This window comes from Lagenorhynchus albirostris, chromosome 3 (assembly GCF_949774975.1).
Source record: "Lagenorhynchus albirostris chromosome 3, mLagAlb1.1, whole genome shotgun sequence".
Lineage (NCBI taxonomy): Eukaryota > Metazoa > Chordata > Mammalia > Artiodactyla > Delphinidae > Lagenorhynchus > Lagenorhynchus albirostris.
The window spans coordinates 143,464,439-143,490,031 of NC_083097.1; the positions used below are offsets into that span (position 1 = coordinate 143,464,439).

The 25,593-nt window shown below is 43.3% G+C and overlaps 1 protein-coding gene across 1 annotated transcript in view; it reads left to right on the forward strand.

Annotated features, from left to right (window-relative positions):
* TENM2 (teneurin transmembrane protein 2) overlaps positions 1–25,593 on the forward strand; it is a 1,157,329-nt gene that overhangs the window by 736,056 nt on the left and 395,680 nt on the right. The window contains 1 exon segment of the mRNA XM_060144169.1: positions 9,686–9,895. Within this exon segment, the coding sequence (XP_060000152.1) occupies positions 9,686–9,895 (210 nt within the window).

Below are 25,593 nucleotides of genomic sequence, written 5' to 3' on the forward strand. Positions count from 1 at the left end.
AGACATTTAGAAAAATAAATATATTAACATATTACAAGTACAATGATAGAAGGGTGTCCTGGGCAACCAGTGGGTGGAGTGATCAGGAAAGATTTACAAAGAAGATGATGCTTGAGCTGAGTCTTTCAGGAGGTTTGCAGGATAAGATTGAGACTATCAGAGAGGAGGGATGGGAGGGGAAGATAGATATTCAGTAGTCTAGTTACTTTGATGTGATTAGGGTATAGGAAATGAAGGCGTCTGGCAAGAGAGAATTCCATGCAAGAGTTTGAACTGTATTATGTAGGCAATGGGGAGTCCTGGGAGATTTAAGAAGGATGACAGGAACGAATCTGTATATTCAGAAATATGTTGGCTCTTGAATGGAGGGGAGAAACACAGGAGCGAGGGATACCAATTACGGGGAAGCTAGAACCATAGCCTAGGCTGTGCCATTCAATATGGTAGCCACTGGGCACATGTGGCTATATAAACCTAAATTAATTAAGAATTCTGTTCCTCATTTGCACCAGTCACATTTCAAGTGTTCAGTAATCACACGTATTAAACATTATTGACCTAAAACATGCCTGTCGTCACAGAAAGTTCTATTGGACAGCACTGATCTAAACAACTACACATCACCAAAATAGTAATGCTGTCTCATCTTAAAGGAGCTGAGAGATGTAATTAAGGTGCATGTGTCAAGGAACTAGGAATTTCTGGTCAGAACGTATCTGAGGATCCCTTGCCTTTCGGTAAAGATTTGTGTTGCTTCAGGTGAAATAGATTTGTGTCCTCAAAGGGGGAATCTGTACAGATTCATTGCATTTCATCTGATGAATATGAAAAGGCTGGCATTAAAAAAAGTTATAGGAATCATATTACTTCAAAAATAAACTCTCCCCTCTATCTAGAGCCTGATCTATATTTGACACCTTCCAAAGTGCAATGCTGCCAGGAAGATGTGATATATAAACAGGCAAGTTGTCAGTGAGATCTAGGAATGACACTCAAAGACATGGAGCCCCAAACTGCGAAGACAGTTCATGCTTGAAGCTCCTGAAAGAGGCCCTTTAACTGGGGCGAGTCCAACAGCCTGCCACTCTTCCGATAAATTATGTATAATAGCCTGTGCGAAATCGAGGTAGTTGTGCCAGGGCCATCTGAAAACCATTTGTTTTTGAGAAGATGCTTAACTGGGCTTCAGTGAGTTCAGTGAAGTGTGAGTGAAGAGGGCAATTATGTCTTCTGTAAAAAGAAAAACTTGAAATGGGCTGATCTGGAATAGCTCAAACCCAGTTAAGCTGATATTGCCTCATTGAGAAGACATAAGAGGTCATCATGAAAATTCCTCAGGTGAGATTCACTCACCTACACACGAGTTGGAACATTCTCCCCTGAATCTCTCGTGTCTGTAAAGGCAGCCCAACCCTCTCTTGACGAACTGGTCTCTCCCACTTCTGGAGAAAGGCAACTTACAACGTCCCTCAGTGACAAATTAGATTTGCTTTGCGGAACTTTTCCCTCCCTTTAACCTAAATTCCCCAATTGCCACTTAAACTTATTTGCTTGAAGGTTTCTTGGGAGAGGGGGAAAAGCTAACCGAATCCAATATTTACTTCTAATATCAACCTAATTCTTATCAACTGGAAAAAAAGAGCTACTTAGAAACTGACCATGTAACATAAAGGATATTAATCTGAAGCCATCACACATGCCGATCCAGAGTTTCTCAACCTCGGCACTGTTGACGTTTCGGGCTGGAAATTCTTTGTTGTGGTGGACAGTCCTGTGCGTTGTAGGGTGTGTGGTGGCATCTCTGGTCTCTGCTCACTGGAGGCCAGTAGCATCCTCTCCCTTCCCCACCCCCATCCCACTGAATTGTGACAACCAAAATGTCTCAAGACATTGCCAAATGTTCCGTAGGGCAGCAGTCCCCAGCCTTTCTGGTACCAGGGACCAGTTTCGTGGAGGTTCAGGCAGTAATGCGAGCGATGGGGAGAGGCAGATGAAGCTTTGCTCACTCACCCACCGCTCACCTCCTGCTGTGCGGTCGGATTCCTAACAGGCTGCGGACCGCTACCAGTCCACGGCCCGGAGGTTGGGGACCCCTGCCCTAGGGGGCAAAATTGCCCCCTGTTAAGAATGACTGATCTAGCCTAACATGTATATATGTTAAATATATGCAGCCTGCTACAGGGAATATAAATACATAATATGATGTAAAAATATACATATATGTGTGTACATGCCTATATTTTGATTTTCAGATGCTCTGTTCGTTGAGATCATTTTGCATTCTACAGTTATGATGGAAACTACTATCTCTGTTCTTTTTTAAAATTTCAGATGCAGGCAAGAAATTGAGTCTTGGGTGAGTCTCTCTCACTACCCCCAAGATCAATGTATTTATTCTAAGGCCCAGTCCAGCTAGAAAGTGATTTGAGTTTCTCTACAATGCCAAGGACAGAAAACTGCTGCAGTGCATGCTTGATCGGTAACAAGGAGACAGCCATTTGCCTGCATCTCTCCCCCACTCCTTGATGCCCACACTATTCTTATAAATAGACAAGGTACCTCCTACCATAAATTGTTTCTCTGGGACCCCACGTGTTCAATTTCTCATGATTTAATAGGAAGACAGTCCTATGATAGAACATGAACATTTCATAATTCTGGAGGTCTTCTGTGCTGAAATGTATTCTAGGTCTTCTAGTAAATAACTGTATGGCGTTGGCCAGATCATTTTCTCACTTCGGCTTGGTAGTCAGTTTTAGGCAGGATGCTTTTAGTTCTGAGTGACAAAAACCAACTGAAACTGGCTTAAAGAAGAACCAAAACAAGAAAAGAGGGTTGGGTGGGGAATAAATTGGTTCATATATCGAAAAGTTTAGTGGCAGCGTTCCATTAGTAATGGCTGCATCCAGGTACCCTAACGATGCCATCAGAATATCTCTCCCCGCGTCTTACACCTCAACTTTCCTCCCTGCAGACCCCTTTCTCAGGCAGCCTCTCCCCTTGAGTGGCAAGACGGCTTTATTTTTCCAGCCTCACCATCTCCCAGACTCAACCCCAAGAGGAAAGAATGACAAGACCCCATAACTGTCACACGGCCATGCACACACAGTAGGTGCTTGTGAACCGACTGGAACCGATAAGCTGCAAGTGTCATTGGCTCCATCTGGGTCCCTGGCATCTATCATGTGTCAAACACAGCCTTACGTATATCATCTCCAGTCTTCACAGCAACATGTGAAGTTAGTGTCATCGAAGAGCCCCAGAGAAGTAAAGTTAGTTGCTTAAACTCACACAGAAAGTGGCAGAGCTCAGTCAGCCGGCCTCCAAAGTCTGTGCCCTCTCCATTCCCCACTTGGGCTTTGGAGGACAGATAAAAGCGGGTAGGCCAAGAAACTAAGGATGGATTGCACAGTACAGAGACAGGAATACTGCAGGCAGGAAGGCAGAGATACACATTTGCAAAAGACCACTGGACGATCACATCCATTGGAGTCCAGGGTTTCATTTGGGGCAGAGTGGAGAATGAGAATGGAGTGGGTTGGATGATGAAGCCAATTAACAGGTGAATTTGAATGTGAGCTAACTCCAGGTTTGGGAAGAGCCCATTGTAGTTTTGGCAAAACACAAACTGAAGTTCAGATCTTCGTTCTGCCTCTTGGGTGTGTTACTAACATCCCTGAGTCTCTAGACAGTGTTGTTGTGATCATTGTGGAAGGGTATGTGAAAAATCCCCGAGCCTGGTCCTTAGCACGTGAAATAGGCTGATTAGGTGTGCAGTGGCTTCGTCCGCGTTCCTTCGGCTGGAGGTAGGGAGTCCGGTTAGAGTTGTTGTCAGGGTACCTTGTAGCAGACGTGGTGGTGGCCATGACTGCCATGGCCCAGTGCCTCACTGAGCCCACCATACCTTGAAGAATGTCCCACCACACAGCCCTCTGCGAGTTCCACGTGCTAGGTAGAGCTTAAAAGATTGAATGCACCTTCCTGAACGATGTTCTCGTGGAACTCCAGAGAAAGTGGGACCACATCCCTCAACTATTCATTGATTACAAACAAAAAGGAGGGCATAATCTCAAGCAGTGAAATTATTTCTATTTACATACATAGTCACATACCTCACTTTTCACTGTGTCAAAAACAGGGACTTCACAAACCCCAAATATTTGGGGGGAAATGGATCATTTAATCAGACATCTGAATAAATAGCTAGTGTTGGGAACTGTCATTAGGACCATTGTTTAAATTCTCTAACCAAGTGTTTTGCTTTTGTTGATGCAGTCCTTTTGCAATACTCAGCTTTAACACAAAAGCTATATTTTTATTAATCCTTAAACGTACAAAGCTGCAGAGGATTTCCCGTTTCTGACTTAAGAATTGCTTTCTCTCTTTATAGATCATGTATCGTGTGTGAGCAATCGCTGTGGCTGTTTATGGTTAATTACCTCACCTAGGATGACCTCGATGGTGCCTTCCAGAAGAGGGCCAGTCAGTCTGGGGTTCATATCTTGTTCGTTTTTTTTAACAATCACGCTGCTCTAACACAGACAAGAGTAGAATGGACCATTCAAGGCTTGGGTTTTGGCGTCAGAATGCTTGAGTTCAAATCCCAGCCAGTTCTGCTAGTGGTACAATGTTAGGAAAGTTAGTCCATCTAAGCCTCAGTTTCTTCATCTGTAAAAGGGGATGATAGTAGGATTTTGTTCATAGAAAATTGTGCATGTAAAATACTTGGCTCAGCACAAAGCAAGATCATGTGTATAATTGATAATGAAGTCATTTAACTTATTGTTTTATATGTAATTATTCTTCATGCTGTTTGTTTTGTTTTGTTTTGACTGTCTCCCATCCATGTCTCTCTACTCCACCAAATATCCTGACACCCCGTCCCTGCATAGATCAATTATACATTGTCTACACAGAACATGTTAATATCAGCTGGCCATTAATCTTTTGAGTGAAAAAGGAACTCGTTTGAAGTGAATTTGGGGATTGATCTGCAACATGCCCTCCATCATAAATTAGTGAATGAATATATTAGCAACAGTTGGGCAAAGCAGCAATTTCATGGATGATACTTACTGCTTTGGGGATGGAGAGGAGATGGTAGCCCTTTAATCTTGGGTGGGAGAACTAAAGCTGGCTCCAAATCAGTTTAAGAAGAAAAATAGAGGTGTAACTGAGACACTGGGAGTTAAAGTAATGTGACTTAAACCGCAGATGCTGTAGGATAATGTTTTCAGGTGTGACTGAAGCAGATGGTGGATAAAGTCCTGGAGCACAGATGGCAAATATGCTCTGTGCATCTACTGCCTTTCCCCCGCTCGTTGTCCACGATTTTTCTAAGTGGTGATACCACCGAAACCCGGGCATCCTCAGAATCATTGTCAACACAGCCTTCCAAACAGCCGCTCCCAATCTATCAGAGTTCACATGGAACTGTTCTCTCTGGCTGTAGGTCTTTCTTTCAATCAGAAAAATTTCAGGAGTTGAAACCATCACAAAATCTTATTCATTTGGAAACAGATAAATCAGCACAATTTGAATTGGTCCCCACTTCTAAGGTCATGGGGAATCCAGTCACACAGATAATTAGACTTTGATTTACATGGGGATCTTGGAAAACACACATACACACCCACTCATATACAAGACCATATGAGTTTAGTGAATGACATATTGCTGCCTTTGCGTGTTTCCTCTTGCTTTTTAACGGATTGATTAAACCCAGTTTTCTGTACGTTTGCTGTGGACTCTATACCCATTCAGAATGATACTTTGAAAATAGTTTGGGGGTCAGGGAGCCCCCGTAGTGCATAGAATAGGAACTGGGTAAGGACATAGCCCCTGGTTACATGCCCATCCCATGCTAAGTATTTTAGTAAGAAATCCTGGTCTATAAAGTGAGTCTGTATAAGTTCCAGCTTTCTCCCCTGTACTTTGGAACCTGTGTGTGTCGGTACAGATGGTCTCTGTCAGTTGTAACAGTCATGGGGAAAAATGTAGCATAAGTGAACAAAATTAGCAAATGACATAGCAAATAGAGAACCGCGTACAATTTGACTGGGGGCAGATCTAGGGACTGAGAAATTTCCCAAGTAGTGGTAGATACCAGGTAGAGAATTTAAGGCGCTACCAAGGCATAGATTTTAAGGAGGCATGGATTTTACAGGAATCAGACAATTCTGTGATGTGTATTCCAATACACTGGAATAGCCCTAGTGCTTTCACTGTGTTAGGAGTGCTCTTGCATTGTCTGTATTTGTATAAATTAAAAGGCAGTTCTGTCTGTACTATAAGAAATGAATTCATGCTGAACACAATTTCAACAAGTTCATGTAAAGAATGATTTCACAGCAACTATCATATCAGGCCCCTGGAAAATTGCCCCTGAACTTCAGTTCCACCTCAGTCACTCAAAGGAATTTAAAAATTGGCTCCCAGCCATCCTTCAACATGCAGTTTCAGATATGCCTCAATAATACAAACTTTAAAGCCTATTGATTGTGAGTTAAAATCTGTTCCTGCCAGGGCCCCGCTGCTAAGTGGACGTCAATGCCAACTTCGCAGTGCCCTGGTCAGGACGCTTCTGCAACCAGGAGCCTTGAAGAAGGTGGAGGGTAACACGGCTGCGAAAGAGCCACTTTGAACTTCATAACAAAATTACGAGAAAAGCTTTGAACTCTACCGGCTGATAGCTGCTATCAGTGGTTATTCAAAGAAATGTTTCTTACTTGAAATCTCGAGAGTGCCTTGGGATGGGGAGATGGGGAACTGGAAATATGATTTCCTGTCCATCACCTCCCCTCCTTGTATGTCACCGTCTTCCTTTTTTGTCACCATGCTGTTTGGGCAAACACCATGCAGACAGGGTGAGAGGGTAGATTTGGGAATAGACAAACCTGGCCCCTGTCACTTGCTAGCCATGCAATCGCACTTCGCTGTGCCTCAGTTTCCTCATCTACAAAATGGGGATTATAATCATTCTAACCTCATAGAATTGTTTTCAGAATTAAATGAGATAATCTATGTACAGTGACTGACGCTGTGAGTGGCAGATGGTCATTGTGCAAAAACATTAGCAGTTAAAATAGTAATAATGATGGTAGTATTGTTATTAGAAGAAGACTTTGGGGGAAAGTCACATTGATTAAATGGGAGTACTGGTTCTGATGACACTGATGTATTCAGTCTACCTTTGCCAGGTCATCTCACAAGAATATCATGCCTCTTATATGGCTCCCAAACAGTTATGAATGAACTAAATATTTCAACTCAAACTTCATTCATCCATTGATCTGTTTCAGGGATGATTCTTCTTCAGCTGTGTTACTGAGCCCCTAACATTTAAGCTTTAAGGGTACCTTATTTCCTATCTCTTTCTGCCACTCCCACCCTCAAAAAGGGTAATAGGCTAGTGGTTTTGATGCCTCTGTGCTATTGTTAGTTGTGTTTCCTCTCGCCAGGAGTCCCTTTCCTTTTCTTGTAAAGATTGCCCAGACACCACCTTTGCCAGGAATCCTTGTTTGGCTCTCCACCACTACCTCCACCTGGCCAGGCCGAACCAAGTGTCCCTTTTCTGGGTCCCCACAGAACCATGTTCTTACATGAGACCATCCTGCCCCTTATCAGGTGGTACTGAAATGATGTGTTTTACTCTCCGCCTCTCCCACTAGACTGTGAGCTCTCCGAGGGCAGGGCTGATGTCTTATTGATTTCTGTATCCTCAGCATCCAGCAGAGTGCCCTTTGGAGGCCCTCCTACATTTTATTCATTCACAATGATCTATCAGTAAGCAGCATTTAATGCACCGAGCAGTGGATCAGGAAATACGATTTCAAAAGCGATGACGAAAATTAACATGCATCTGAGGTGCGTGCAAATGCCTCCACACACACAGTGCATCTCAAAGGAGGAAACCAGATTTCTTCTACCTGAGTGGAAACTCTAGCCTGGTTCTTAAGTTTGCTTTCTTCATACCTTACGCTTTCCTCCGCAACGCCCAATTCAGGGCACATCCCCTGGGCTGCAGCTCTTGGCTCATTTTTCTGAGCTTCCCAGATGAACAAACCAGCAGACAAGCAGTCACGAGGACCCCAAGACGTAAGCGTGAATCAGGGGAAAGTCCACACGGCAATTATCTTCACTCAGCAATTTGGCTGCCAGGAGCTCCCTGCCATGGGAAAATAGAGGTTGCAGCAGCCTTCTGTGCGGCAGGAGAACTTCTGGACCCAAGGCCAGCTCCGAGGCACTGCCCGTACCTCCTGCCAGGACGGCTGCTCCTCCGCGTGGCCTGATGTGGCTTTTCTTTGTAGGGATCCCCCCGTGATATCCAGGAGAACCGCATGGTGGAGAGGGTGGTGGCACTGGCCAGTCCTTCGAGATGCAAATACGTCACCCTCTCTGCTTCTCCTCCGCTTCTTCCCCAAACTAATTAACTTGGTTTTAGTGTACCTTATTTATCTGTTCATTCATTCAACAGGTGCTATTTGTGAGGAAGATACTGAGGATATAGGGGTGAATAAAATAAATGGACATATCCACCTTCAGATAGTAATAAGGGCTTTAAAGAAATGTAAACAGGCTAGTAGGATAGAGCAGGTAAGTGGGCAGTTTTCAGGAAGGCAAACAGGGAAGGCTTGAATGAAGAGAAGAAGCAGGTCCGTGAGTATCAGTGATGTGGCGAGTAGGGGAGAATGTTCCACAGAGAGGGGACAGGAAGTGTGAAGACTCTGAAGATAGAATGGTGTGGCGCGTTCAAGCAACAGAAATAAAGATGGCACATTGGCTGGAGGTTAAGGGGCCAAGTGGAGTGTGGATAAGGACCACTTCCAGAGGTGAGTGAGAGAAGCAGTTAGTGCCAGAGTAGGAGAGACATGCAGGGCATCATAAGGAGTTTGGGTCTCTTTCTACAGGCAATGGGAAGCCATTGGAGAGTGCCAAGCAGGAGAGTGACATGACCCAACTTCTATCATTAAAATAGCATTCTGGGGCTTCCCTGGTGGCGCAGTGGTTGAGAGTCCTCCTGCCGATGCAGGGGACACGGATTCGTGCCCCGGTCCGGGAAGATGCTACCTGCCGTGGAGCGGCTGGGCCCGTGAGCCATGGCCGCTGAGCCTGCGCGTCCGGAGCCTGTGCTCCGCAACGGGAGAGGAGGCCACAACAGTGAGAGGCCCGCGTACCACAAAAAAAAAAAAAAAAATAGCATTGTGGCGCTGTAGAGAAGGGAGAGAGACAAAGGGAGATACAGATGCCCGCGTACCGCAAAAAAAAAAAAATAGCATTCTGGCCGCTGTAGAGAAGGGAGAGAGACAAAGGGAGATATAGATGGCATATGGCAAGAGCGGAAGCAGGGAGAACCTCAGGGAGCTAGTCCATTGAGAGATGATGGAGACTTCAGTTAGAACCACAGCGGGAGAGAGAGAAGGAAGTGGATGTTTTCTTGACTGATTCCATTTCAACTGTGTAGATAGATACTTCCGCTCATGCCCGTTTTCTGAAATACGCAGCTATGGTCGTATGAATTTGGACATTTGGAGAAACCTCAAACCACTTGAAAAAATACATCTGGAGCATTTTTTTTCTTTTCTTTTTTGGCTATTTGTATTGTGAGGTGGTTGCAATGTAACTTTCTCTGGTTGCTCTCATGACATTCATTGCTGACCTTTGACCCCTCTGTCCTCTTTCCCAGGTCGTCCCATTCCACCTACATCCTCGTCTAGCCTCCTCCCATCTGCTCAGCTGCCTAGCTCCCATAATCCTCCACCAGTTAGCTGCCAGATGCCATTGCTAGACAGCAACACCTCCCATCAAATCATGGACACCAACCCCGATGAGGAGTTCTCCCCCAATTCATACCTGCTCAGAGCATGCTCAGGGCCCCAGCAAGCCTCCAGCGGTGGTAAGGAAACTGTGGTGTCTGAACATGTTGTGTGTGTGACAGTCTCGAGTGTCCTGCAAAATGACAACTCTGAAACAAGGGCTGGGGAGAAGGTGGTGTGGGGAGCGGGGAGGTGAAGCGCGCTTGTCGTTTGGTGGCATTGCAGTTCCAGAGTATGTTTGTTTAAAGGCTGCAGTTACTGAAGAGGCATTGCTTAGCTGAACAGAGTGGGAGGAATTGGCCCACCGCTGCATGTGAGAGCATGCAGGTCTCAAGGGGGAAGTGCAGAGAGACGATGGAATATTGAATGCTGTATTACTACAATTCTGGTCATAGCCAAGTGACCCCGGACACCCTCACGTGCCCAGTGTGTGTGCATCTCAGATCTCTTGTTTTTTTGATGGTTGGCTTCTGACTCTTTCTTGCTTGTTTAGATGATTTTGCGATTAAAATGTGTTCCCTTGACATGAATGCTGAATGTCTGGCCAAGTCTGAAGTGTTCGGGGGGTGACCTCTCCTCTAACCCTCTATTTGTCCCACTTCACTTGAAATTAACAAGCTGATCGCGTGGTACCATGATATATACTGCCTCTAAATCCCTGGTTCTCATGGTGATTTTCACATTCACAGAGCAAAGGGACTGCTCACAGCGTTCCATTCCCCTTTTGAGGATTTTGTGGTACCCGCCTCAGTTCCAGATCTCTAAATCTTAGATGGAATTGTCCCAGGTCCCACACTAGCCCTGCCTTATTTCAATCTCTGCTGTTGGTGGTATGTTCACAAAACATGTGAGTGTCGGATTGAGCAATATCTAGGGTTAAGCACCCATGGGCCCAAGGAAAGACATTTGCAAAAATTCACTGCTTCCGACCCCAAGGCTTTGGAGTTATCTTTTGAGTTGGTCACTCGTGGTGTTCCTTAGCATGTCCCATCAAAAGCAATCCAGAGCTTTCCATGCCAAGAGTGTTTCTTGATGGGATTGTGTTTTAGCTCCACCCATGAGTATATGCCACCAGTGGCCTCAACCTCTACAATTACAGAGGACCTCGTAAATACATTTAAGATGATTCATTCAGGAGATGGAATGATGTACTGCTACTTATGATGGCCTATGCCCTTCTTCAAAGCCAGGCCTGATATATTTAGTAAACTCATATTCTTTTTCAAAAAAAATTACCTAATCAAATCTCTCATCAAATGAGCAATCCATTGTTGATATTATAAAGGGCTTTAATCTACCATAAATCTTTATTAGAACTCATCAGAACTTCTAGTTTGAGAGAAATGTGATTATGGCACTCTTAAAATGACATTACATCATTGGGGTGATTGGTTTATCATTTGGAGAAGAGACATCAATCATGACTAGCGTAACCACACAGTAAATGAATTCAACCTTTCTACCGCGGAACAATGACACTGTAATTGCTCAAAATCAGGCTTAGAATGAAATCGGAAAATGCTCTTTCTTCAAATATGATGTTAACTTAATGGAATATATTATGAAAAATCATGTTTGAGGACATACTATATAATTAAAAATATGTGGAAATATATTCCCTTTTTTCCTTTCATCAGAACCTGATTTTAGCTACAGGATCTTTTTTTTTTTTTTTTTTTTTTTTTTTTTGCTGCAGAGATTATGTTGCATTTAATTGAACTATCCTCGCTTATGTTTTGCTGCCTTTTATTTCATACTATGTAATTGTGATGAATATTGTATTATAAAGTACAAGACGCTTTTGAAATGAGGCACACCTGCTGATAGCTTTTTAAAAAAGATGATTATTAGCAAGAAAATGAGCTTTTAAAAACTATATCCTTTTATGCATATATGTATACCCAAGCCAAGTTGATTTCCATAAGAAGGGTCAGTTCTTAATCTCAGGGCTGTCTAGAATGTTTGCTTAGTAATAACGCTGTGAGTGATTTCTTTTCTTTTGGACGTTGTATCAGATTGTGAGTGGTTGATAGGGAGTTTTTGTTGATTTTCTGCCTAATCAAGACCTCATTTTGGTGGACACAACAGATGTGTGTGTTCAGAGTCAAACTTATCCATTTTTTCATCACTCACACCAATTTGTTCAGCTCACTTAAGATTGATAGCAATTTAAGCTTCAGTAACGGCAAAATACCACAGACAATTTGAGGGTCCATTTTCATCCCACACAAGAAGTACCGTGATACGATTTCTTCACCCTTAGGGGTGAAGACACCAATGTGCAACATCCTTGTTTTCAGGGGGGTCCTTACCTGAGAACTGGTTAAAGCTCCGGCCAACACGCAGCCATTCAAAATCCTTGACTCTGGCCTAGCGCTGAAGTGAGTGCAAAATCAAGTTCAAATGTGTGTGCTCACGTGTGTGTGTGTGTGTTGCAGAATGGATTTGGGGTCCAGGACAAATTGGGGATTCTATCAAGATCTGAATGCAGTTGCCATGAATTTAAATTTGACATAAAGGATTGAAAATAGAATTTGACACAGAAGGTGCAAAGTACAGAGCCACGCCTGGGTGTTCTGAATTGAGTTTGATGAAAAGGGGCTGGATTTTTCGGTCGGTGCGGAGGCACAAAGCAAGCGACCATGTGATTGATTATGTTATGTTTAGCTGGTTAATAACACAGAACTTTTGAATTTGGTCTCTTGGCAATGACCTTGTGCTTTGAAGATCTGGTCCAGTTTGGTCTTCGCCTCTTTCTTAGGTGAAATAAAACCCCTTCCAACACTTTCTTCAGCCCATATATGACAGTAAAAGAATTATTTCCTGCTGTCCTCTTATTGTTGCTGTTATGAATTGACGTTAGTGAAGCCCATCATTAGGAGAGTGACTGCACTCATTTCCTGCCCAAAGAGCCTCTGTTCTAAAGAGACAAACTGGACATAAACTGTACGACTAAAACGTTTTTGACATGAACACCTCCTCAAAGCAACAAAAAAATTTCACCTTTATGGTTCCACCGTCATTATTTTCTATGACTGTAGTGCATTCTTTAGTGGACGGTACTAAAACCTTGGCACCTTTGCAGCCAAATTGCTCTCACCTTCAATCTATGCCAATCGTGCAGATACCCAGGTACAGCTAGTGAGATGCTTAGAAGAGGAGCGTTTCCCATCACCTCAAGCATTTTCTTCCAGATAGCTGAACTCCAGCAAGTGGCTCATCCCGTGTTCTGACCTTCTGCCAGGACAGGTCAGCTTCAAAGATGTTTCTTGTCTATAGCAGCATACTTTCAAATCTATGAAATAACTCATCTGGAAGAAAAAAATCTGGATCTCAGTGGCAGCATAATGGAGGCTCCTGCCAATGGACAAATAAGACTACCTTCCAAATCAGAATGGGGTTTGCACTTTGCTCTCAGAATATGAGGCAGAAAATACCCGGCCAGCCACATTATGGTCTAAAAGCATTGGCTTACCTCCTCCACTCTAAGAGGTTGAGTTTTCGTTTTCTTGAAAGTCTAAATGGAAGGAGTTTGGAATACTCATTAGTAACATCAAATGATACAGAAGAAATGTAATCAGTATGCCTCTGCCAGGACCCTTTCCATAGGTTCTGTGTGGCAAAGGAGCTGTCCCTGCGGGAGAGTGTCAGTTTGTTAAAGTGCATTGAAAGTGCCCAGCTTTTTTTTTTTTTTATAACATCTTTATTGGAGTGTAATTGCTTTACAATGTCGTGTCAGTTTCTGCTGTATAACAAAGTGAATCAGCTATAGGTATGCATCTATCCCCATATCCCCTCCCTCTTGCGTCTCCCTCCCGCCCTCCCTATCCCACCCCTCTAGGTGGTCAAAAAGCACCAACCAGCTCTTTTTCAAAAAGCAACGCCTTGGTTAATTCTAAAGAACGTAATACTTCAAAACCAGCAAGCTCCCGCTTCCCTAGAGTGGTCCAGGAATTCAATTGCCTAGCTAATTTAATGATTCTCTTGTTTATCTGGCATCATAAAGCAAAAGACCTTTACTCATTCAATAATTCAGCCATCCATTCATTCATTCATTCCTTTTCTTACATCTTCCCTGTAATTTGTGACAGCTTATAACAATTTTTTTTTAAACTGGAGAGCTATAAAATGATACAGTAAAGATAAAGGGAAAAATCTAGGGGGAAGAACGTACACGTAGGCTTATATACTATACATAAAGTCCTGTTCCGTTATTTAAGATAGAAAACTTGATTCTAAGCTTCCTAGAAACCAGAGCAAAAAGAGAAAGAGCAAAGATGCACAACATCTGTGAGATAAAAGCAAATCAACTGACAGCATCGGGGAAATTCTGTGAATGCTTATAGTGAGGCCAGCAAGAAATCTCTCTTCCAGGAGATGATGTGTGCATTCCAGATGAACGATTCTCAGGAACATGCCATAATTCATACGCTAAAGAATATCCTGTCAAAGTGTCTTATAACCTCCCTCCACATAAGCCATAGAGAATATTTGCACTTAAAAAACCATTCTACTAATGCACCAAAATTGCACCGCCCAAGGGCAAAACTTGACTTGGTCCGTCCATAGACCTTAGTTCTATAAAGGGGCGTGTAAACCGTATGGCCCATAGACAATAAACCTTAAATATCATTGCTCATAGCTAAATATTTACAGGAATTAGCCAACTTTGGGGTGATAGTCGCCCCCCAGAACCTGAAAAGCAGATGTTCTATGTTACAGATTTGTCTTGACAGCCATGGAGAAGTGAGAAATGATATCCTCTCCTGAACACTAAAGCACTGCCCTAGACAGCCTCACTCATCTGGCTTCTCCCACCATCCACGGGGCTGGATGTGGGATGAGGAAGAAGCGGGGGTGCACAGAAATTTTTTAAGTTAATGAAAGGTCTTATATATTTTAGGTTTGGGGAAGAATTTTTCCTTTCATATGTTACACATTTTCTTGCCTCCTTAAACAGATTATGCCCACTATAATTTAATTTAGTTTAGGATTTCCTGAATAGCTCACAGCAATTCTTATGCGTTTGGGTGATTGGACTGTGCTGATAATACGAAGTCATTTTCTTTTAGAAGTCGTTCTACGTTGTGAAGCTGTTTATCCGACCTCTTTTAAGGTCCCGCATTTTAACTTTAGTCTGTTCTTTCTAGGCTGTTGTTTCTTCTCTCAGCTTCACTTCATGACGCAGAAACCTCCGCTGGAGGATTCCTGGTGTCAGTCCACAATAGATGCTCAATAAGTATTTATTAAATAAGTGAATTAATTAGTGTCTTCAGTAACTGCTAAATGTAATGTTTTTCATCATGTATGAATGAAGAAAATGGATCCTAATGGGGAAGGAAGGCAGGTTAGACTATCCCAGCTCAGGGAAATATACTTATTTTACAAAACATATTCAATATACCTATTTTTTGTTTTGTTTTGTCTGTTTTTCTGTGCTCTAGAACTTTGTAGATCGTCTTTAAATGAGAAGGTTTTGAAAAATACTTTTTGTACATATCATGACAAGTAGTGGCAGAGCCAACGTAAGGGCCCCAGAGGGGGCCCCAGGTGGGAGCCTCAGTCAAAGGAGTCCTCACCTGTCTGGGAGAGATTTCATTCTTCACTCTTGATTTGGGCGTCAGGAAATCGAGTCCACACGTCATTTCCTCTCCCAAATTGGATTTGTTTTATGCATGAGTCCCTTGGTTCCCATTTCTCCTCCATCAACTTGGATGTTGGGGTCAGATGTTCAGAGCTACCTGTAATCCCCTTCTGGTTCCAGGCGTTGGTTTGGCCACCTCTCCTCCAGAGGGGTTCCCAGCATACCAGCAGCATGGAGTAAGTCCTGGATGCCATCTCAAGGCTGAGTAGGGCACACTCACCCCCTACTCCTGCCCTAAATGCAAAGCCCATGGGATTGGCTCTCAGCCCGAGGCCTTCTTCTCCCTCCATGCTAGCTATTATGCTGAGCATTTTATATACCTTACTTCATTTACTTTCATTTAACCGCCACCACATCCCAGTGCAGCAAGAATCGCCATCATACCCATTCTATTGATGAGAAAACTGTGGCACAAAGAAGTTAAGTGACCAAAGTCACAAAACTGGAAAATGAAGGGCCTGGGTTTCAAACCCAACCTTCCTAATTCCAGAGACTTTTCTCCCCACCCCTCTGTTAAATGTTCACCTCTAAAACATTTGTGTGGCTTATTGAAACAGAAGACAATGAATGCATTGCGTTAAGGGGCATGAGTTACAGTGTTCAGAAGGTTGGGAAAAAACTGACACAGCATCACAAAATACTCCTCACCTCCACTGCTTGGCAAACACACATCTCCCCTGACTCTTTCCAGAAGATTCTGGTTGAATAAGTTCAGGAGGAACCCAGGAACTGTGATTTCACTCCTCTCTTCGGATGATTCTTAGGGTCTGGCAAGTTTGGGAAGCATGAGTGTAATGGGAAGGCTCTAAAGCAGAAGCTGAAGAACTTAGTTTTTCTATACTCTGTCCCTGATTCAGTTCACAGCACGATCTTTAATAATCCCGTGCCTCAGTTTCCCTACCTGTCAAGGTTGAGCATTGCCCCAAAAGGTCTCTGAGCTTCCCTTCTTGCTATAACATTCTTTGTGTGTGTGAGTTCCTTGCATCCAGCTGGACCAGACTGTCCCCACGTTTATAGGCCCCCCAAACCCCCCTTACTGCATAGCGTGGATTTCACCCCATCCTCTAGGGCTTTGTCAAAATTGAGACCTACACAGTCATGCAAAGCAGCTGCTTGCAGTTTCCCTGCAGAAGCTGAGAAGCGTGATTTGGGGGTCTGATGACACTTGGTTGAAAATGTCAATATCCGTCCCAGCAGGCAGAAAAAGCAAGCACCTGTACCACTGACCTGGGCTCCCAGAGAGCCTCACCCCAGCCTCTGAAACAAGGTCTTCCACTCTGAGATTGGGAATTGGTAGTTCTCAGGGACTCTCTTGACATTGCTAAACAGAGGTTGGACCTTTTCTTGTTTTTATTTGTGCCTTCTTGTAATGCACTTGCGTGTGCATGTGTACACACACACAAACACGTAGTTTGTAGGTTCACCAGTTTCCAGCCCAGCCAGGCCTGGGACTGCTGTTCTGCACCACAGCGCAAATGAGCACACAGGCAAGATGGACAGAGAATTCCTTTGGAGATGCGTAGCACAGAAGTGACATACAGCAGTGAGATGTTTCTTCTCAGCAAATAATCTTGCTATTGACAAAGTTCCCAAGGTCGATAAGCACTGTGTACCTTCTACCTCTCCATCTCTCTCCCTGGCTTCATGGTACATACAAGATGTCCTCTATGTGACATCTTAACAGTTTCCTGCCCCTAACAATTTTTACCCAGAACTTCAGCTTCTCCCAATTTTTCTTCAAGACTACATTTAATTCTAACTAGCTTCTCCCATAATATTAAATAGCCATTTAAAAATGTGGTCCCAGGGCTTCCCTGGTGGCGCAGTTGTTGAGAGTCCGCCGGCCGACGCAGGGGACATGGGTTCCTGCCCCAGTCTGGGAATATCCCACATGCCGCGGAGCAGCTGGGCCCGTGAGCCGTGGCCTCTGAGCCTGTGTGTCCGGAGCCTGTGCTCCGCAACGGGAGAGGCCACAGCAGTGAGAGGCCCGCGTACCGCAAAAAAAAAAAAAAAAAAAAAAAATGTGGTCCCAGTCCCTTGCTAGAAATGTCTCAGTGCTCTATTAAATGGAAAGATAGATTTCTTTTACCAGTGGGCAGTTTCAACAGAAGTTATAACCCCAGTCCCTGGTAAATCTCTTAAACCCCTCCCAAAAATAATAATTAAGAATAACTGTAGGGCTTCCCTGGTGGCGCAGTGGTTGAGAGTCCGCCTGCTGATGCAGGGGACATGGGTTCGTGCCCCGGTCTGGGAAGATCCCACATGCCGCGGAGCAGCTGGGCCGGTGAGCCATGGCCGCTGGGCCTGTGCGTCTGGAGCCTGTGCTCCACAACCGGAGAGACCACAACAGTGAGAGGCCCGCGTACCACAAAAAAAAAAAAAAAAAAAGAATAACTGTAGTCTATACTAGTTTGATTCAAATCATAGCTCAGCCACTTTCTAACACTGTGATCGTGAATGACTTACTTCATCTGTGCCTCGTTTTTTTTAATCAGTAAAATAGTAATAAAATCTACAATTCCTAAAGTTGTCATGAATATTAAAGGACATTCTGATGCATCTGAATATCTTGAAAGGAGATTTAGATGGAAGAGAGATCAGGTTTGATGTTATTTATTTTTTACTTTAGCAAATACATTGTGATAAAATATACATAACATGAAATTTACCTGTTTTTAAATATCATGTTTAAGTGTACCATTCTGCGGCACGAAGTACATTCACATTGTGGTGCACCTGTCACCACCGTCCATCTCCAGAACTTTTTCATCTTCCCAACAGAAACTCTCTGCCCGTTGAACACTAACTCCCTACTCACCCCAGCCCCTTGCAACCACCGTTTTACTTTCTGTCTCTATGAATTTGGCTACTCTAGGTACCTCAGATAAGTGGAATCACACAATATGTGTCTTTTTGTGACCAGCTTATGTCACTTAGTATAATGACTTCAAGATTCATCCATGTTGTGTCAGGTGTCAGAATTTCCTCCCTTTATGAGGCTGAATACTGTTCTTTTGTATCTGTATACATTTCAATTACATTCAAATACATTTCAATTATTCATTTATCAGTCACTAGACGCTTGGGTCATTTCCACCTTTTGGCTATCGTGATTCATACTGCTATGAGCACTGGTGTACAGATATCTGTTCGAGGACCAGCTCTGACTTCTTTTGGGTATATACCCAGAAGTGGAATCCCTGAATCGTATAGTAATTCTGCGTTTAATTTTTTGAGGACTTGCCATACCATTTTCCATAGTGGCTATACCATTTTATTACCCCGCCAGCAATGCGCAAGAGTTACAATTTCTCTACATCCTTCTAACACTTGTTATTTTCTGTGTGTTTTTTTTTAAATAATTGCCGTCATAATGCATGTGAAGTGGTTTTGATTCGCATTTACCTAATAATTAGTGATGTTCAGCATCTTTGCATGTACTTATTGGCCATTTGTATATCTTCTTTGGAAAAATGTTTATTCAGGTTCTTTGCCCACTTTGTAATCAGGTTGTTTGTTTTGTTGTCGTTGTTGAGTTGTAGGAGTTCTTTATATACACGCATATCCCGTTTTATTGTGCTTTGCTTTATTGCGTTTCACAGATATTATGATTTTTACAAATTGAAGGTTTGTGGCAACCCTGAATCAAGCAAGTCTATTGGTGGCATTTTTCCAACAGCGTTTCCTCACTTCGTGTCTCTGTGTCACGTTTTGTAATTCTTGCAAAATTTCAGTGTTTCATTCTTATTATATTTGATATGGTGATCCCTGATCAGTGATCTTTGCTGTTATTACTCTGACTCACTGAAAGCTCAGATGATAGTTAGCATTTTTTAGCAGTAAAGTTTGTTTTTTGTTTGTTTGTTTTGTGGTATGTGGGCCTCTCACCATTGTGGCCTCTCCCGTTGCGGAGCACAGGCTCCGGACGTGCAGACTCAGCGGCCATGGCTCACGGGCCCAGCCGCTCTGTGGCATGTGGGATCTTCCCAGACCGGGGCACAAACCCGCGTCCCCTGCATCGGCAGGTGGACTCCCAACCACTGCGCCACCAAGGAAGCCCCTTAGCAGTAAAGTATTTTTAATTAAGGTATGTGCATTGTTTTTTTAGACATAATGCTATTGTACATTTAATAGACTACAGTATAGCGTAAAGATAACTTTAAATGCACTGGTAGACAAAAAAATTCATGTAACTTGCTTTATTGCAATATTAGCTTTATTGTGGTGGTCTGAAACCAAACCCACAGTATCTTTGAGGTCTGCCTGTACTCTGGATATCCGTCACTTATTAGAAATATGATTTGGAAATATTTTCTTGAATTCTGGAGGTTGCCTTTTCACTCTGTCGAGTGTCCTTTGATGTGCACCAGATTTTAATTTTGATGTTGTCCCACTTACCTATTCTCTTCCGTACCCTGTGCATTTAGTGTCATATAACAAACACTTGTAAGGGCTTTTTTTTTTTTTTTTTTTTTTTTTTTTGCGGTACGCGGGCCTCTCACTGTTGCAGCCTCTCCCGCTGCGGAGCACAGGCTCCGGATGCGCAGGCTCAGCGGCCATGGCTCACGGGCCCAGCTGCTCCGCGGCACGTGGGATCCTCCCGGAGCGGGACACGAACCCGCGTCCCCTGCATCAGCAGGCGGACTGTCAACCACTGCGCCACGAGGGAAGCCCTGTAAGGGCTTATTTTATAGCAGCCATTGTTTTAATGATTTTTACATAGGGCAGCTCATTTAATCCTTCTTACCAATGAGAACAGGAAAATCAGCCCTTGACGCTGGGAATTGGCCTGACACTAGCGTCCGGGCATAAGTGCTGTTAGGAGCTGGCCTGGCATTCCCAGCTAGGTCATGGTGTTCTCCCCTTGAACCTAAGCAAGCTTACCGAATACCAGCATTCATCAAGACCTCTCTGTGGTTGGGATAAAGTGAGATAAAGTGAAAGCAAGACCACGTCATAATCTTGCCTGAACACAGACAGAAAGCAAGTCACTATCCCAAACGGAAAAGTACAAAACACCCCCCTCTCCAGGCTGAAATGAGTGACTGTACTTTCTTTGCCAATGGCAGTGTTAGCCTCTTCTAGTCAGTCTTCTATAGATGAAATATATTGCGATCCAATTAGGATGATTCCCACTGACTGACAGCACCAAATGGAGAGTGAACCGGGTTCTTTGGCCCCTCCCTAAAATCACTGACCACGGCCCTCTCTAATACCCTCTACTGAAGCACCCCATGGTGCCCCGCTGTGTATCTTCTCCCTCCTTGCAATGAGTTAATAAACCCATCTTTGTTTGGTTTGACCACAGTATGTTCCTAGTGGTGTTTTGGCTGGAGGACATTGACACCGTTATGCTGTGGGTTGGTATGATCTCCTGTTCAACAGACGGGAAAACTGTGGAACAGAGAGGTTAAGTAACTTGCCCAAGGATACACAGTGAATCAGCAGTACAACAGGAACAAAGAAATCAGTCTCTAGCATGATAAGTATATAGAAATTTAAGTAAATTTTTAAAAGACAGCTCCCAAAAAATTGGTTCAAGAAATAAAAAATAGTTATCATTTCCTACATGGCTCAGGTCTTAAACACTGAATAATGATCTAAGCATTATATCTGAAGGATGGGGCAATGGAAAAGTACATATGTGGATGGGGCAGGTAGAAGAAGAAGCCTAGATCTGCCTTTTTCTAGTGAGAAGTTACTAGGTAATGCCTAAAATTGAAAATGCAAGAAATAGCAGCAAAGCCTGTTATTTATAGACCTGGAGATAAATACCAAAATAGTCAGCTAAAATAAAGGTAAATGTTGTTGCCTCTGGGAAAGAAGAAATTGGTGATGATGCAAAAGGATTGCTATTTTTGAAGCGAACGCTGTAGAACTATTCGATTCTTTAAACTATGCGCATTTTTTTTCTTTTGACAAACAGAAAAGAATTTTAAAAGAAAGTACAAGAGATTGGTCACGCAAAACACTTAATACAGTGTTAGAACCCCAAATGGTAGCTGTTTAATATCATCAGACATATTTTCACTCAACAAACGTATGTTGATCAGAGGCTATGTCTCTGAGGTGATACCGGGCGATGCGAACTTGGAAGGTTGGGCACTGGAGCATTTTCATCAGATCTGTAGATTTGTCTTGTATCTGTTTATTAGGGAGCCCTGTGGAGCTGTTAGGGTTTTAGAGCTTTATCCCAACCCAGCCCCGAGCCCTGCTGAAAAATCCCAGGCTTAGGATGGCATGAGACAGAGAAGATATCCTAATGACTGTTCCTCCTCAGCACTAACCCAGTAGCCGTCTAAGTACAGGTCCCATATTTTCCCCAAAACTTTCCCAACCAGCTCAGCCCAACTCCAGCCAGAGTCAGAATTGCACAAGTATTATAGTCTGCCTTATTCAATTCAGCACCTCATTACATTCTGAATTGTAATATTCTCTTGGTATTTCATGCATAGAAGTCACTTGTGTCAACATTAAGTTGTCACCACTTCAAGACAAGGGTCATTTCTTTGGTCTTTTTGTATCATTTAGCCATTGGTACATGTTGAGATGAGCTAAGGCAGACTTATCGATCTAGCTTTCAAAGGACAGTGGTAGACTGGGGCAGCAAAAAGGTGGATGCATCCCCAGTTAAAGTCTTCCAACTTGGGCCAGTTGACTGAAGGTCACTGTAATGTTTTTACATCTGAGATCATCTATGATTGTGGGTGTGAGCTTGATCACTGTTAGAAAGAACAGAAAAGGTACCCTAGGGCATGATGAGAAAAGATGCATGTTTGTCCAATCTATTGTCTTCCTTGGATCTAAGGAATCTCTCTCTCTTCATTCTTTTTAGCAGCTGTTCTCCTGAGTTGATGGTGCTTTTGAGCACCATAGTTGTTTCTATTGATCACTTTTTGGTGGAACAGTCATAATCTGGGAAACTAGCCTGGTAGATGCATGGCCTTAGCATCTATACCAGTTTCCCAGGGCCACTGTTATAAGGCATCACACACTGGGTAGTTTAAAACCACAGAAATGTATTCCCTTACAGTTCTAGAGGCTAGAAGTCTAAAATCAAGGTGCTGGCTGGTCCGTGCTTCCTGCAAAGGTTCTAGGGAACAATCTTTCCTTGTGTCTCCTCACTCCTGGTGGTTGCTGGAAATCCTTGGCTTTCCTCGTTTGTAGTTGCATAGCTCAATCCCTGCCTCCATCTTCACGTGGCTCTCTTCTCCCTGTATGTGTCTCTGGGTCCCCAAATCTCTCTTTATAAGGAGACCAGTGATTGGATTTAGAGCTCACCCTAATCCAGTAAAACCTCATTTTAATTCGATCTGCAAAGACCCTATTTCCAGATAAGGTCATTTTCACAGGGACCAGGGGTTAAGACTTCAACATATCTTTTGGAGGAACACAATTCACCCACAGCAGAATCCAACTGAATCCAAAGCAAGACAGAGCTACTAGACGTTGGGCGTCAGAGTAGAGCTCAAAGCCTCCTGTCTTACTTCTGTGACATTGGAAGAAGCATCATCCCTCTTGCCTTCCTCCCACTTGTGTTCTAGATCCCATCTGGTCCCACCTTCACCCTGTGTTAAGGATCCCCTCTGGAGGATCTTTGCCAACAGGATTTAAATAAGTGGAGAATTACTCGTCTCCTTAAAAAGTTTCTTGAAAACGTTGTCTAGCCCCTCTCTACTTTCTCACTTTCCTTATACTCTGCAACCCCTTATTTTTACTTACTTAATAACTGCTTTTACGACATTCACAAATAGCCCCCATTTGCTAAATTTAATAAATGTCTCATCATATCTTACATTTCCCTTCTTCACCGCTCCTCCCACCTTGAAATGCCATTTCCTTTGGCATCTACTGTTCCACATTCTCTTCATTCTTATTCCTATGTTTCTGGCCACTTCTGTCTTCCCATAGATGCCCCCTTCTCTGTTGCTCCCTTAAATGTCAGGGTATCTATAAACCCAGGCCCCCTTTCCTTTCCTTTTTATGCACTCTCCCATGGGTGATCATCTACACTCATAACTAAAATTAACTATCTATGAGTTTATCACCCTGATAATCCATTTCTCCAGGTCAAATCTTTTACCCGATATATCTAAATGTCCCCTGTATATTTCTGCTAGGATGTCCAGCAGGCAATTCAAATACAACAGCTCTGAAATGAAACTCAAAAATCTCAGCATATTTAATCCCAAACATATTCTTTCCATCTGATTCATGTCTGGTATTCCTCGTCTCAGTCCATGCACTATCATCCAGTCAGTCGCTCAAGCCAGAAACCTAGAAACCAGGCTTTCTGTTCCTCAGTTCTACGGAGAATAAATTTGCAAACACTATCAAATTTGACTCTTAAATATTTTCGTATCCCTGCTACCACTACCCTAGCTCAAATTTCTATTATCTTTGGCCTGGAGACATAATTGATTCTAACTGGCTATTCTTTCTTTTTGTCTCTGTCATCTAATTCTTTCTCACATTTCTGTTAGCAGAGTTTCCGTAAAACGTGTATCTCAACACATCTCTCTGCTCCTTCAGACTCTTTGGGGGGACCCCTTGTTCCCTGGATATAGCCTATACATTTCAGCATATCACAGAAGGCTCCTATTCACGTCCCTATCCCCATCTCTCACTGTTCACCCCACTCCGTACATCGTTCCTGAATGTGGCACACTCGTGCTGTAGAGTCTTTGCATGTGGTGGTCTTTCCTCCGGGAAGCCTTCTGGTCTACCTGATCTGGGTTAGTCACCCTTCCATGGTTCCCCATGCTGTTATTGAACTCACCATCTGACTGAACTCAACACTGGATTTAAGCTCGTTGAAGACAAGAACCATATCTGCCTTGTGTCCCATTTTACTTTACGCATTTAGCTAGCACAGTGCCTGGCACAGAGCAGGTGCTCAATAAAAGGTGAATGAACAAATAAATAGGAACAAAGTCAGAGAATGGAGGAAAGGTGTGCAGAGGCTATTTTCGATTTCCGAAGAATGGTCCAAGAAAGTAGTGGGGGCAGACCCTGGCTCACAGGCTGTTTTCCTCATCCTAGAAGAGGTAAAGAATTAAGAAGGTATTTCTGGTTGATGGAATATGCAGTGTGCATGGCAAAGAAATCCAGAAGCAAGCAAAGAAAACCAGTATAGTTAATATTTCAACTCTAGAATCTGAATAAACCAGTAAAGTATAGAAAAACTATTTTGTATGGTGCTTTAAAGTTCCAGGACCAGCTTTCCCCCTGATTCCTCCAAGGCCCCCAGCCCTCTCTTTTGTCATTTTCTGTCACATCTTGTGTTTTACGATTTCTGTGGCTTATTATCCTATTCCTTTCTGGTGCTTGTAAAATACAAGAATGTGAAGGCACATGCGTTTTTGATACTGAAGCATTTAGGCAGTTATCACTTCAATTAATGTTTTCTGCTAGAGTTGTATTTTAGTGGAAAACAATAATTGTTTCAAAGACAGCATCTTGGAGTTGAACCAATTCTATCAGTGAACAGTCAACCATGGGAAGCTAACAATAAAGGCAATGATCAATCGTCCTTTTTCCTTCCCTCTCCCACTGCAAAGGCAGACTTTGCATCCCTTCACTTTAAAAAAAAAAAAACACAAGCTGACGGTGTAGCATCTTTTTTAACACCTCAGCAGAACAGTCGTGTCCCCTTCTCAGAAAGACCCCTAATTTATCTTTATCACATTTTCCCACCCCTCACCCTCACTCAGGATCTACGAAGATGCACCTGTGCAAATTAGGACCTTACAAATCCCTGCTTTTCAATTGTGTTGATGTCCAACCGTGGACTGAGTGGGGGTGGGGGTGGGGGGAGCAGGGCTCATATTCCCTCATGCCAGCCCCCCAAGTAGTTCCACCGTGCATTTGGTGGCATTCACACTTGACTGGAATCGCATTTCAATCTGTTCCATCTGATTGGATACTGGGTTTTCTTCCCCGTCTGTGGTAATGGAGCACTCTTTCCAAGTTCCCAAGGTTATTTTCATCTCAATGACCTTTTCCATCTCCCTGGGGCGCCTGGCCATTACCCACCCCACTTTCACTCTGCCTGCTTAAGATATTGCTTTATGTGTTACTCTTGCAGCAGTTGACTGTTGTCTGTGATACATTTCTATTCGCGATTTTACTGGA